We start from the raw sequence: 15,720 nt of genomic DNA, 5'->3' as shown, positions 1-15,720 counted from the left end.
ACACTATGCCTCTTACTAACCACCATATACAATTTAGTTTCTTTCGATATTGGATTTTATTTCCCAAACTATATTGATCAAGAAAGATCAAGCGACTTTTATAAACTCTTTTACCTAGATTCAAAAGGGTAAGACTAGTATCATCTGCATATTGAGAATAATATTAAATCCTTCGTACCCTATTGAAAAGCCTTGATCTCATGTTTCTATATCAGTATCAAAATTTCAACAGGACAGATTAATAGGGCGATATTGGATCTCCTGTCTGCTCACCCTCGGGCCGATATGGACAAAATTCAGAAAAAAGCCATTGAAGTACCATGTCAGAAGAGGCGATTGTTTTGTTAGTGTAAATATCTGCTTGTTTTGATAAAATCACCAAAGAATACAAAAAGTAACGTGACCGTTGTTCCAAAGATATTAGAATGCGAAGGCCTATTTTACAACAACCAGGCAGAAGGAAGACCAGACTGCCCCGTCTGCAAAATGCACAAGTCATACAGCACGCGCCGCCTAAAGACGTCCTTTTACCTTTTGAGTTCTATTAGTGTGAGAATGTATGTATGGTCAATAAACACGACGTTTTGCAAGCACATTATATTAATATTTTATAACATACATTCAAAAGTGAAACTTGGTCTCCTCTCTAGGTCTGTACAGGAGGAAAGGATATGACACCATAGTTCTGAGTGTGGAGACAATTCACCTCATAGGACCATATAATTCACAATTTTGATTGGCCTTATGCCTTAGAAGGTTTGTGCAAAATTTCATTAATATTGCTTCTGCAGTTTTGGAGAAGAAGTCGAAAATGTAAATTGTTTACGGACATACGACGGACGATGCACGACGCACGACGCACGACGCACGACGATGGACAAAAGGCGATTAGAATAGGTCACTTGAGACTTCGTCTCAGGTGACCTAAAAAGGTAGCAGTGACCTACATTTCAAACAATGGTGTTTTAATGCTTGATACCCTGCTACTAATACGATGTAAAATGTGTTGAAAAGAATTGTTAGATGTCGTTCAGACAAGAAAATAAAAGCCTACCAACAACATCTCTCCCTATGGTTTTAGACATTTTGTACTGTGTATCTGTGACAGGTAGACAAATGGATAAGACACTCCATTCACAACATGTTCATCTAGGGACTGAAGCTTAGAAATCTGGGCGGTGGAAATTTCCACTTCATTCTCCAGTGATCTAGAGTTTAAGTCGGTCGTCTGGAATTTCAATTTCAGTCACTCAGTCCATCATTTGAATTGCAGACATCAGTCACAAGGCATAAGAAATTGGTCGTTTTAAGTTTAGACAGGTCAAATGTCAGCTGTCTGATGTTTAGAAGTCTCTTCAACAGTAGTTAAGATACCAGTTAGTTGGGTGAAGACAAGGTACTATAACTCGACTTTCTAACGTGTGCGATTTACTTTTGCAAATTTCGGAATCCAAGTAAATTCACATAAGTCTTTCTCTGAGAATCAACATCTACATCATTAATATTGATAGTAATTTCTATTAATTTTTTAAATATGCGAGTGTTTTGAAATGAAAATCGTCAAAAATCAGTAGCCAGGAACGACAGTTGGTTAAACAGTATTGGCAGTCTGGTTATAAAATGTTATAAGTATAAGTCGGATCAAATAATCGAACACGCCTCCATAATACCATAACCTTATCACATAACGTAATCAGAGAAAGTATCGTTTATCACATCCAATCATACTTATTGTTCGTGACCCTGTAAGGTCATACCCTGGGGCCTATTTATAGACCGCCCTGCTAATTAACCCTGCCAACACATCTATTACATACGATCATACCAACCATTGAGAAAATTCCCACGTGTACGATTCACTGATGAATAGCGAAATTTACTGTTGACACTAAATAGTAGAACTGTATAACAAGGGATTTCATTGATTATTTTTTCTCAACCTTATCATGGTTGTGAATTAATATTCATTGAAGTTTTGCCAAAGTATTAAATTGCCATCCACTTAAATGTCTAAGACAAGCCATCATTACTAACCCTGTACTCCCATAAAACCATTAAATATTGCATCATGTGGTTCAGGGACCATGTAAATCTGAGATTGCTGTAGCCCACATTGCCTCTAAGTATGTATGTATCAAATAACGTCGTTTCCGGAATACAACATTCAGTCAATTTAGTCATGTGACTTTCATCACCATGTGACTTTAGTTAGGGCAAATTTGAAACAAAATGGCGGCATATGTAATGATTTGTACACAGGTGGAAAATTACATATTATGACAGAAAGCTTAAAATTAATTATCAAAACGTATTGTATCAAATGTAATCTAAATATGCATGAGAACTGAATTTAGACACTTCACAAGGAAATGACATGTAAATTACAGCAACAAATGGAGCTGTCGCATAACAGTTGGAAATCAACAGTATCTTCAGACGTCTCACCCACAAATATTTCATAGCTTACCTGGGTACTTTTCTTCCAAAAATCAATAGCAAATAAGAAACGCAAAACATAACAATTAATCTTCATTCCCTTATCGAGCAAGTTTTACTGACAATGACCTTTACTCGGACATTGGTATTCTCTGCCTATAAGTGTCACCGCAATGACGGAAAAAAGTGCCCTAAATTTTTCGCGGTCACATGACCAAAACAATGTTTTCTACCTCCTACCCAGAAGAGTTCCTTGTATACCGGAATCGGCGTATTGATCAAATATACCTTTGGTAAAATTCTGCAATAATTTGATCTGTGTAGTTATATGTGTATGCATCTCAATATGTATTTCAAATTTCATTGCATAGAAAAAAAATTTGGATGAAATATTTTTCTTTAATATCATTTTACAAAGTATAGTGAAAAAAAGAATCTCTATGGCTTTCTCAAGACCCAAAAAGCCCTTTTATATCCTGAGTTAACTCATTCACCTCTTGAAACACATTGAGACCCTTTTAAATCAAAGACTAGACCAGTCCCATTATGAAATTTCATGGGGTGAATGAGACTTAGTAAGGACAAATATTCTACATCTGAAATACGTCACAGGAATCCAATTAGGGTGATATTATCCGTAAATGTATTATATCATTAAGTCGTTTATTATTATATAAATAGCATTTTAAAATCAATGTTTTAATATTTATAGTAATTAATCAATGAAGTGATTAAATACAATGTACTTCCACATCGTATAAAAAGAGTACTAAAAAAAACTTATTGTTGAACTGTTTCCCTGACTGTAGTAGGACAAATATTCTACAGACACTAGATAAATCATCCTTTTGTCTATATAACTTCATTGCTATTGATTGAAATACGTCACAGGAATCCAATTAGGGTGATATTATCCTAAATGTATTATATCATTAAGTCGTTCAATAAATATTTACATCAAAGTTTATCTATGACGTAAATGCTTTATTATTATATAATAGCATTTTAATCAAATGTTTTAATATTTATAGTAATTAATCAATGTGAAGTGATTAAATACAATGTATATCAGCAATAAGTTGTTATTGCTTCCACATCGTATAAAAAGACTAAAAATGTATGATTTTCTGTGAGGTCTTAATAATGTACAATGTAATAAAACAGGTCGTTAACATCTGTATATTTCACACAGGACAATATCTATAGAATTTTTAGATTGATTATACAATAATCTTTTACAGAAGACAAATAAAAATGGAAGAAAATGCAATAAGCAATTCACAGGAGAGACTCCATCTGTTCAATACATGACACTAACAGTAATAGGGACGTTGCCATTTTAGATAGGGTGAATATCCTCCGTTGTGTGTAATTAATTAATTTGTTATACCCAAGTGTGATTAGGCACCTGAGTTGTCTCTGTCAAAGTTAAAACAAAGCTCTGTAAATAATATCAAAGATACAAATGTAATATTATACTTTGAAAGCTATTCAAACCGAGTTATAGATTTTTTTTAATAATACCATAGTACAAAGTGCTATACAATGAAACATCCTCAAGGGAAAAATAAAGTAATCTAAATCAAATAAAATTTCTCATTCCTCTAATAGCGTGCCTGTGGAGACCGTAATATTTATCATCAGAGATCTTAAAAATCTTATCTATAGTTAAACTTGGTGTACTCAACTCAATTAATACACTTACAATTTTCAAACCTTACTTCAATTCCACAACTTCAAATAAAACAAAAGCTTAAACCTCCACCTTTAAGAGCAAGGGTCTTAAACAAAATTTCAAGTACTAGGGGGCTGTAATAACTCAACTTCAAATAAAATAGGGCTTAAGCTCTACACTTGAGATTAAAGGGAGCTCAAACCTTTTTGCTTCAAGAACAAAGAGCTCAAAGCCACAACTGGCAGCTTCAGGAATAATTAGCAAATTCAAAAGCCCAGTTCTATGACCATTAAGGTAAACTCATTGATTTAAGTACTAAAGGGAGGGAACCCAGAGCTTCAAGATAAAACCCTGTATATTAGAGTTCAAACAAAAAGCTTTCATATCTAAGGGCTCAAATCTTCCGTCTTTAACATGACTTCAACAACAACTTCAAGTGCAAATGCACTCATCGGCTCTTACAAAAACATTTAATCACTTTGTGTCATGTTCCACAACACAGTTCCAAAGTCAAAGATTTGATCAAGTGCTCAATTGAAGAGCGCAAACCATAAAATGTAAGAATGAAAGTGATCAAACCATGAAATGTAAGAATGAAAGGGATCAAACCATGAAATGCAAGAATGAAAGGGATCAAACCATATATTGAGGCTAAGAATGAAAGGGATCAAACCATGAAATGTAAGAATGAAAGGGATCAAACCATGAAATGTAAGAATGAAAGGGATCAAACCATGAAATGTAAGAATGAAAGGGATCAAACCATGAAATGTAAGAATGAAAGGGATCAAACCATGAAATGGTAAGAATGAAAAGGATCAAACCATGAATTACAAGAATGAAAGGGATCAACCATGAATTGTTTGAATAAAAGGGCTCAAACCATGAATTGTACAAATAAGGGCTCAAACCATGAATTGTAAGAATGAAAGGGATCAAACCAGGAATTGTAAGAATGAAAGGGCTAAAACCATGAATTGTCAGAATAAAAGGGCTCAAACCATGAAATGTAAGAATGAAAGGGCTCGATCAAACCATGAATTATAAAAATGAAAAGGATCAAACCATGAATTGTAAGAATGAAAAGGATCAAACCATGAATTGTAAGAATGAAAAGGATCAAACCATGAAATGTAAGAATGAAAGGGCTCAAACCATAAAATGTAAGAATGAAAGGGCTCGAACCATGAAATGTAAGAAATAACAAGACTACAAACTAATTTTAACAATTTTTTTCAAATATTTCAAGCCCTTATAAATCTCTACCATCACTGTTAAGTAATGTAACAGAGTGCAGGATTTTATATAAACACAATCACTGACTCTTCAAGAGATCCAACACCTGACCTTTGGATTATTAGTCTGATGCTCCGCTGATTGAGCTAAAGATAACTTTTCCTTAGCTTAGAGATATATTTTACAGCTAGTATTGACCAAGGTTCAAGGTACCAATAGTACAAAATCCAGAGCCTTACCTGGATCTGCAATGACCAATGTCTTTCGTATTGACGCTTTGACCAGGTCAGCTCCCGACGGCCATCGTTTTAGCCCCGTACTCCCCTGTATCCCATCCTGTTGGAGCCACTTTAGCTGCCTGTAAATAGACGTTAGGTTTTTGTATTCACAGTAAAACCTGCCTTAGTGACCACCTCTGTATAAAGACCACTCTCTTTATACCACTTCTCTAGGGTTCCAAATCATCCAGATGGCTTATAAAGACAATTTTCATCTGTGCCTTTGGGTTGTCTTTATAGACAGGTTTGAAGATGAATACCATTTTTTGTTTATATGTCCAATTTTCCATGATATTCCCTTAAAACCAATTAAAGTACATTATTGGAAAAACCATCTGTGTTTAAAATTACTAATTACTAAACTCAACTAATTTGAAAGATTTGTCTATGTTAAGTAAATACATTTACGATGCTAACAAAATAAGGAGAAATGTATTGCCATGATATTATAACTGTCCATTCCCTATGTATCTATTATACATGTGTACATGTAACCTGTCCTATCTACACTGCTTTAGTGTAGTGTCTGCTCTGTAAAAATGTTGTATTTTGTACTGATGGGCTGTAAAGCCTAAAGTAATAAAAAAATTGTATTCGATGATAAATGTAACTTGATCAGTCATTTAAATCATTATTATTTATTTTAGATTTAATCAAAACAGGGATAACTTCTACTGTATTCAACTTATTAAGTTACCCAACATTTTTCTGAGTACATATTAGTTTATATCAATAGAAACATGCATGCATATTCTAGGATTCATTTAATTATCTTTTATAATGAAAATTATTGTCAATTTAGTAATTCAAACTTTCACAAACATGAAATCCTAGTTAGATAATGACAACACATTACAACTGTTTGGTACATCAACGGCATCTATAAGGCATATTAGATGTAAACATACTTATTTTGATGCAAATTTTGGCAAAATTGATTTTAAACAAGTAAACAAAATGATTAAGTCACACATTTGCAATAATTGCGGCATTAGCCAGGTTAGAAGTAAAAAAAATTATAATTTTTAAATCTCATTATCTAATTTCACGTTATAAAACCAAGAGCTCTTGATAATGGTATGAAGAAGACAAGAGTTATGCCCCTTCAATCAATTACGGTTATGGGCTTATGTGTTGAATGGATGAGGGTAAATAGTGGTTAGCTCCCTTTACATGTGAACTAGATCAGAACTGTTATCAATCTTAATGAATTTGTAATTTCTAATTACCATTCACATTTTAATGTTTTCCTGTCTTTACATGCATTTTTATCTAAAAAGGATTTTTTATACACTAATTAAATGTTATCTTCAGAAGATATTTGGGAAAATTCATTTAAGTAATTTGTAGGCTTCAAGGAAAATTTGGCTAATTGGAACAAATCATCTACTTTTGGTTTGATTACATAACATAAACACTGTAAATAAGAATACATTTTCCAATTACCTGCACTGCCTTTCAAAATCATCTTTAATGATCGAGTTTTATCAGAGTTTTTTTCTTTTTTATTTTCAATCATTGGCAGTACCACTTTACATAAACACCTCACAGAGGTAAAGGTTATTTCATTACAAAGATGAAAGTCATTTCAGGAATAAACCCTACAGAGGTGAAGGTCATTTATTAAACAAACCTTGCGAAGGCGAAGGTCATTTTTTACAAACCTTGCAGATATGAAGGTCATTTCTTGAACAAACCTTACAGAGGTGAAGGTCATTTCATGAACAAACCTTACAGAGGTGAAGGTCATTTTTTGAACAAACTTTACAGAGGTGAAGGTCATTTCATGAATAATTATTAAAGAGGTGAAGGTGATTTCATGAACAAACATTACAGAGGTGAAGGTCATTTCATGAAAAAACATTACAGAGGTGAAGGTCGTAACATGAATGAACCTTATACATATATGCTTTTATTGGAACACAGCTGTGACCTCATTAATTACAGAATTCATGATATCACTAAACTTATAGATATCAATTTTACTAATGGGTTTTTCCTCTGATATGAACATGAGGAACACAGCCTCCTGACTTGAGGCAATGTCTTACCTTTGTTTATAACATAAGGAACACAACCATTTGCCATTAAGTAAGGTCTCCTGGCACAGCTTACACACTTTGAAATGACACGTGGGACACATTTCGCCTCTATTGAACAGGAAGCCGAGTTCGGTATGACAACGAGCACACATTTTGGACAGGTCATCCCCATCCCTAAGGACACTTTTCATTCGTATTGACTGGATCTCCAGGCGTAACTGTCTGTAACAAATACAACAACAAAGTCAAACACAATAGCATTGGTATCTAATTCCTCAAAATAATCAGTATTATAAATCTTTAAAATTGCAACGCTTTGAAATGCTGCAATCTTGTTTTATGAAGAAGAAAAAAAACATTTATTTTTCTTTTTCACCAAAACACAATTTAATAAAATCCAATAAATGTATTACATCACCCTCTTATCAATCTCTGGAGGCAAACTAGCGATTCAGGTAAAGGGAGGTAATTTCATATATATATAATTATTCATGCAGTTTCATCATAACAATTGGTTATAATGTGCGTATCCTTTCATTACACATCAATGATGTCTCAAGTGATTACCATATTACTGTGATTTCATGAAATCTAATAAATATACACATCCAAGGATGCTTCAGATACTTACTACAACTTTGTTTTTCTTTTCACTCTTTAAAATGCTCAGTGCAAATCTAAATGATATTCCTTCTCAAAATCCTGTGTTCTTTACAAATCTTCTTCATATGTAATATCAATCGGTAATGTTTTTAAGCCTGCTTAAATAATTATTTCCATTTTTTTTTCATTGCTTGGTAAAGTCAGAGTACCTGGAGAAAAACCACTGATAATGACCAGTACTAAGCAATTGTCCCATGTCAGACTTAAACTTGGAACCAAGAGGTGGAGGGTCGGTAGTTATATGTCAAAACACCTTAACCACTATGCCGTTGAGGACAATTAATCGTTATAAATATTACATGAACATAGAGATAACAAATTTAAATGTCTGAACTTCCATGGACTTCACGTTCTATAAAGTCGGCGTCATATCCGAAGCTAAAACAAACTTGCCTCATTTTGAGACTTTCTGTCTTGCGAAGACTCTCGTCACGCTTGAGGACATTAAGGATAACAGCTCGCTCCTCCTCAGACAAGCCCCCCACATCAATCAGGTTTTCCATTGTAATTTTCTCCATCTTGATACACCTGTTAACGATCAACACCCAAATCTCAGGTGTATCTCAGGTGTTCCTCTTCCCCTGCTCGTTACCCAGGTAGGAGGTTGTTTGTTGAAGCAAGGCCAGTATGCATCCTGAATTCCATATTTACCCTGTAGATAATAATGAGAAAATTAACATAACAATATAGTTATCTCCAAACTGTATCCTTGTAAGCTATTGAAACATTAATTATGTTATGAGGAAATGATCAGTTATATCTTATGAAACATACAGACCTTAATATCTGTAAAATCTGCCAGACTAAATGCAGGTGTCATTCCACGATCAATTCTCCCTAACCATGTTGATTTGATATTTTTAATTGAGAAATGTGTATAGCTAATACAGACATACTGCCTGGTGTACTTTAGGGTCGATTACCAGCTTGTTACTACAAAGACTTGGACCATTTCTCAAAATAATCCTGTTTATAAGGAGATCGAGAATCAAGATATATTTTTATCGAAGTTGTGAATTAAGTCATATGCTACAAGAGTTCTTAGAATTAAGACAGCATAGTTTGACTTGAGAAAACATTAAAAATGAAAGTAAAATAACTTTTGAACCTAAATTTGAAACTATCAACTTCCTTAAAAAATTTAAGTACACATACCTCTGTAAGAAAAAAATCAGGAAAATGACATTTTTTCAGTTGAATGAACACATGAAAAGGACTTCTATGTCAAAGAAAAGCATATCTAGCACATTTCACCAAAACTTTGTACCTGACATCATCAAGGCCAAAGGTAGCTGGATTTCAATACCACCAACACCTCGCCCTCTCTTCTCCTTCACAAAAAAAATGTCTGAATACCATACCACCAACCTCGCCCTCTTCTCCTTCACAAAAAAAAGGCTGATAACAATTCCTTATAGTGTTAAATAGATTAATAGTCCTAACACAACAGACAGTAACAACTTATATAGTATTTATAAAATCGGCCAATAAATAGGTGGGCTGTGAAATTACATAAAACACGACACCTGAAAATAGTTCATTCAGATACATCTACGTCTACGTTTACGGAATTTATGAGTAATCAGATAAATTATCTACAAAACCAGGAAATTACTTTTGACATTTAATTTTATTAAAGTACATGAATTAATTCAATTTAATTTCAAAATTCCAGAAAAGAAAATCCTATTTGACATAAATATAACCTTTGACTTTTAGAGACTAATTGCATCAGAAAAAAAAGGATTTTAAATAGCATATTTATATGGTATTTCCTTGACACCCATCTCTGTATATTTCCTTAAAAACAGTCTTCCAGTGTATTTCCTATATGAACATGCATTCATCTATATGTTATTATATTTACATCACATCTATCTGTATATATGTTTCCCAACATGCTTATATGTAAACAGGTTTTTGCCTATCAGAGTTATAATCTGCCCTTTCAGGTAGGTATCGATTGTGACATCATTATAATTTTATGAATGAAAAATAAAGTTGTTTTCATTGAAAAATATTATGTTTCGCTCACAAAATAATAATGTAATAATCGATACCTAGTGTAACCTACCTACAAATGTGAAATCGACATCCGTTTTAAAGTTTAATGAAGTCCTTGCAATGTATATTTCACCAAGTGAAAAATTTCCTTATTGGAAATTCTATTTGATAGACAGACTACTGATGTTTACTCCTGGACAAGTGCTTATAGTAGTAATCAACCCAACGGCTTGCATGGTTGATAGTTCACAATAACAATAAATTGCATGAACGCCTCAAATATTCAAATTGTGTATCACTACAATTTAATGGATGACATATATATTCACCCAGAAAATTGTATATGCCTGTATACATCTCATTTTATACTGTGGCTTAATACACTATAAACAATGCTATTCTGTAATGTCACACGTCCTGAAACTCTCCAAACATCGGAACCGTCTGTGCAATAACAGGAAGTGGAGTTGACTCAGGTTCCATTGTACAATATATTGACTACCCAAACATGCCATATTGTACATTCTATATCATTTACAGCTAATAAAATAACACACATACATGAATTGTCATCATTGTTTTCTTAGGAGATTACATTTCACGCTTTGTTAAAACTCACAAAGAAAGCGAAATCAACAGGAGATTTTCATTACCTTTGGTAATTGTCATTAAAGTTTTCACAACAGAAATATTTTCTGGTAAAATATGTGTTAATTGAGAAATTATTCCTAGAATGAATGGCGGTCAATATTTGCCAAGGTATGTCAGGATAGAAATGAAAGTGAATCTAGGTCAAACAAGACAATTCAGGGAATGAAAGTCCCCCAGTGTATGAGCCATGAGGTTGTATTTGCTGTGCTTATAGATATGGACTTACAAGTAAAATGATGCAGTAGTTGACAAGATAATGAAAAGAGAGCGCAAATGAGTTTATTCTTAAATTGAGATCAAATTTAAAATGTATGTCGCAACAACCTGACCCTGGTATGTGACATAGCTTTACCAATAGATTGACCCACATACCAAGTATAAAGTTCCATAGCCTTAGAATATAGTAGTCTAATTTAATCATAAATGGAGGTCAAAATATATACAGTGACCTGGTTTTGGTACATTTGTATGTGACCTAAATATTGTTTGCAGTATGTGCCTTATAACATATAAAGGAGATAAGAGGCCCATGGGCCTAAACTCTCACCTGAGTTCGTTTAGAATGAAACAAAGACATATAAAAGAGTATTTGATTTGACCATTTCCAGAATTTAAGAAGAAGATTTTTGAAGTTTTAGCCTATTTGCCCCTTTTAGCCTCGCCCCTCTGCCCCAAGGGGTCGGCCAGGACCAATATGGATATGATATTAAAATGCTATCTCAGGCTAATAATTCTTAATAAGTTTGACGCATTTCCTATGAAAATTGAGCAAAAATACTCCTAAATGTGTTTTCCCTATATAAACTTTAGTAACCTTGACCCCATCCCCAGACCCCAGAGTCATATAATTCATATTTTAGTAAAAAGGACCTTAAAGTGTACACAGAACGGAAAATTATATTTTGATATGTTATTCTGTCTGATCTCCTGACAAGAATGTTGAAAACCGCATCAAAATCGGCCGCTTCAGTACCGAGATACCACCCTCCGAAGTGCTCGATTTTTACCTGTATAACGACTGCTAATCAGGGTATCGGCTGCTCACCCTGATTTGGGAAATAACAGGATGTGACGTCACGAGGACAACGGCAATGTGAGCTGTACATGTTTGGTAGTGGGGTTATAGCACAAAGGTGGACATATATATATTCCTGAAATGGGGCTACGATAAGTTGACAAATATATATACAGTTATGATGACGATTTGATCATATTACATTTGGAAACATTGCAACTGAAATAAGGCTAAAATACATATTTATAATCAGTCTAAAGGCATCACCTTGTGTAAACTTTTATATATGCACGACTCGTTACATTTTTACTAGAGATCTAATCTCAGCTGTTTCAACAAATTATCAAACTTCGGGAATATTCAATATTCACTATGTATAATCTTAAAAAGGACAAATTCGGAAAATGATGGTCATATAATTATCCATTTGAATATGTTTCTGTATAAATAAAAATACACTGCTATGAATTTCAAGAACCAACATAACAAAAAAGGCAAGAGATCCCAGAGGGATCTTGGCGCCCACCAAAGAATGATCTATATCTGACAAAGGAAAGATGGATCTTTTCTCTACTTTTTAAACTTTTTCAAACATACTACATATAAAATTTGAGACAGATCGCTTCAGTACCTTTTGAGAAATAGCGGTAACAAACTTCAACTATCAAAATCCAAGATGACTCCTTGGCGGCCATCTTGTTGATCAATCGGTCCCAAATCACAATATGCACAACAAGGGCCCTAGGGGAACCTACATGTGAAATTTGAGAAAGATCCATTCAATACTTTCTGAGAAATAGCGATAACAAACTTTGAATATAAAAATCCAAGATGGCTGCCTGGCAGCAATTTTGTTGACCGATCGGTCCCAAATCACAATATGCACAACTAGGGCCCTAGGGGAACCTACATATGAATTTTGAGACAGATCCCTTCAGTACTTTCTGAGAAATAGCGATAACAAACTTTGAATAACAAAATCCAAGATGGCTGCCTGGCGGCCATCTTGTTAACCGATCGGTCCCAAAATGCAATATGCACAACTAGGTCCCTAGGGGAACCTACATATGAAATTTGAGACAGATCCCTTCAGTACTATCTGAGAAATAGCCATAACAAACTTTAACTATCGAAATCCAAGATGGCGGCCTGGCGGCCATCTTGTTCACCGATTGGTCCAAAAATGCAATTTGCACATCAAGGGCCCTAGGGGAACCTACATATTAAATTTGAGAAAGATCCCTTCAGCACTTTTTGAGAAATGGGGATATCAAACCTTAACTATCAAAATCCAAGATGGCCGCCTGGCGGCCATCTTGTTTTTCCTATCAGCCTCAAAATCTGTATGGCACAACTAGGGACCAAGGGTAACCTCCATGTGAAGTTTGAACAAAATCCCTTCAGTAGTTCTCAAGAAATATTGATAACAAACTTTAACTGCCAAAATCAAAGATGGCTGCCTGGCGGCCATCTTGTTTTTTCGATCAGCAGTAAAATCTGTATGGCACAACTAGGGACCAAGGGTACCCTCCATGTGAAGTTTGAACAAAATCCCTTCAGTGGTTCTCTAGAAATATCGATAACAATCTTCAACTGCCAAAATCAAAGATGGCTGCCTGGCGGCCATCTTGTTTTTCCGATCAGCCTCAAAAACTGTAAGGCACAACTAGGGATCAAGGGTAACCTCCATGTGAAGTTTGAACAAAATCCCTTCAGTAGTTCTCAAGAAATATTGATAACAAACTTTAACTGCCAAAATCAAAGATGGCTGCCTGGCGGCCATCTTGTTTTTTCGATCAGCAGTAAAATCTGTATGGCACAACTAGGGACCAAGGGTACCCTCCATGTGAAGTTTGAACAAAATCCCTTCAGTGGTTCTCTAGAAATATTGATAACAATCTTCAACTGCCAAAATCAAAGATGGCTGCCTGGCGGCCTTCTTGTTTTTCCGATCAGCCTCAAAATTTGTATGGCACAAATATGGACCAAGGGGACCCTCCATGTGAAGTTTGAACAAAATCCCTGCAGTAGTTTTTAAGAAATAGTGATAACAAGCATTGTTTACGGACGGACGATGGACGACTGACGACAGACGACGGACCACGGACACAGGGCGATTTGAATAGCCCACCATCTGATGATGACCCGAGTTGGGTTTTGGGTAACATAATCAAGAACATAGACGTCCTTGATATAATATTCATGTATATATGGTCCCAAACAACGCGGATATACAACGTTAATGGATTATTATGTACATTTTATTGTGTATAATTATGCAGTAATCGCGCAGAGATGTTCATTTATCTACGACAGGTACATCAATATATGTATGGTATAAATCCCTATTTCCATGCATATTCCAAACTCATATCTGTGATTGAGGATAATATTAAATAGATATCGGACATGTACACAGGTATTTGTGTCTTCAAAGTCGATTTTTACAAACGGATGGTTCATATTAGATGGCAGACACCGAATATCGCCACTCTAACTTATGCGAGTAGAGTCGATCTGTTGTCCTCCTGACATCACACTGGTCAGAGGGGTCCTGAATCGGGGTCAGTGGCTTGGGGCTTCAGGTGTGTTCTAGAGAAACGGCGCATTATCTCTAATACCGTAATCGCTATGAAACTTGTACTTTCGCCATTCTAAATTTTATCCAATGATGCATTTATCAAGCCTTATATACCAAACCATTCCGTGTACACTTTAAGACCTTTCCATCTATGAAAAGTAATTGATTCGATCATTTCCAGAATTTTAGAAAAAGGTTTAGTCTATTTGACCCCTTTCGGCCCCACCCCTCCGCCCCCAGGGGGTTGTCCAGGACCAATATGGATATGATATTAAAATGCTATATCAGGCTAATAATTATAACCAGTTTGACTCATTTCCTATGAAAATTGAGGGGAAAAAAATAAAAAATGTGTTTTCCCTATACAAATTATAGTAAACTTGACCCCTTCCCCAGGGGGAAACATGAGACCCCAGGGTCATATGATTCACAATTTTTGTAAAGGTTCTTAAGACCTTTCCATCTATGAAGAGTATTTGATTCCACCACATCTGTGAATGGAGAGGAAGATTTTTGAAATTTTACACAATTTTACCCATTTTGGCACCTCCCACAGCCCCCTGGGGAGTGGGGATCATATTATTCATAATTTTGATTGGCCTTATTATGCCTTAGAAGGTTTGTGCAAAATTTCATTGAAATTGCTTCAGCAGTTTTGGAGAAGAAGTTAAAAATGTAAATTGTTTACGGACATACGACGCACGACCGACGATGGACGACGATGGACAAAAGGCAATTAGAATAGGTCACTTGAGACTTCGTCTCAGGTAAACTAATAAAGCCCTACAAGCTCTTTTATTAAGGTCAAGCTTAAAATATAGGTCACAGTAACCTATTTTGGTATGCAACACACTGTCTAGCATATGATATAGATGGACCAATATACCAAGTATGAAGTTCAAGTACCTTGTAGTAATGCCAATATGAACAGCCAACCTGATGCCCCCAATCTTCTACTCACTAAGGTTTGAGGAAGTTTAATTCTAACAGCATTCATTTACTACAGATATGTAGATATGAGAAATGCATGGTGTTCCATGATGTTTTCTTGATAAGATTTTAGATCATTGTTACTTTGGTATTTGTAAACATGTAACCAATAGCAACCAGAAAATCAATAATTATTGTGCAAAATATTG

At 34.8% G+C, this 15,720-nt stretch overlaps 1 protein-coding gene across 2 annotated transcripts in view; it reads right to left on the bottom strand.

Moving 5' to 3' along the window:
- Positions 1–15,720, bottom strand: part of LOC138323906 (uncharacterized) — a 110,844-nt gene that overhangs the window by 59,558 nt on the left and 35,566 nt on the right. For both annotated transcript variants that reach the window (XM_069268846.1, XM_069268838.1), the window contains exons 2-4: positions 8,720–8,982; positions 7,677–7,885; positions 5,587–5,705 (exon numbers count right to left, since the gene is read on the bottom strand). In XM_069268846.1, coding sequence (XP_069124947.1) covers positions 5,587–5,705; positions 7,677–7,885; positions 8,720–8,848 — 457 coding nt within the window. In that variant the 5' untranslated portion in view covers positions 8,849–8,982. The remainder of the gene's footprint in view (positions 1–5,586; positions 5,706–7,676; positions 7,886–8,719; positions 8,983–15,720) is intronic.

This window comes from Argopecten irradians, chromosome 1 (genome assembly GCF_041381155.1).
Source record: "Argopecten irradians isolate NY chromosome 1, Ai_NY, whole genome shotgun sequence".
Taxonomy (NCBI): Eukaryota; Metazoa; Mollusca; class Bivalvia; order Pectinida; family Pectinidae; genus Argopecten; species Argopecten irradians.
This window is presented reverse-complemented; position numbering and strand designations above follow the sequence as displayed.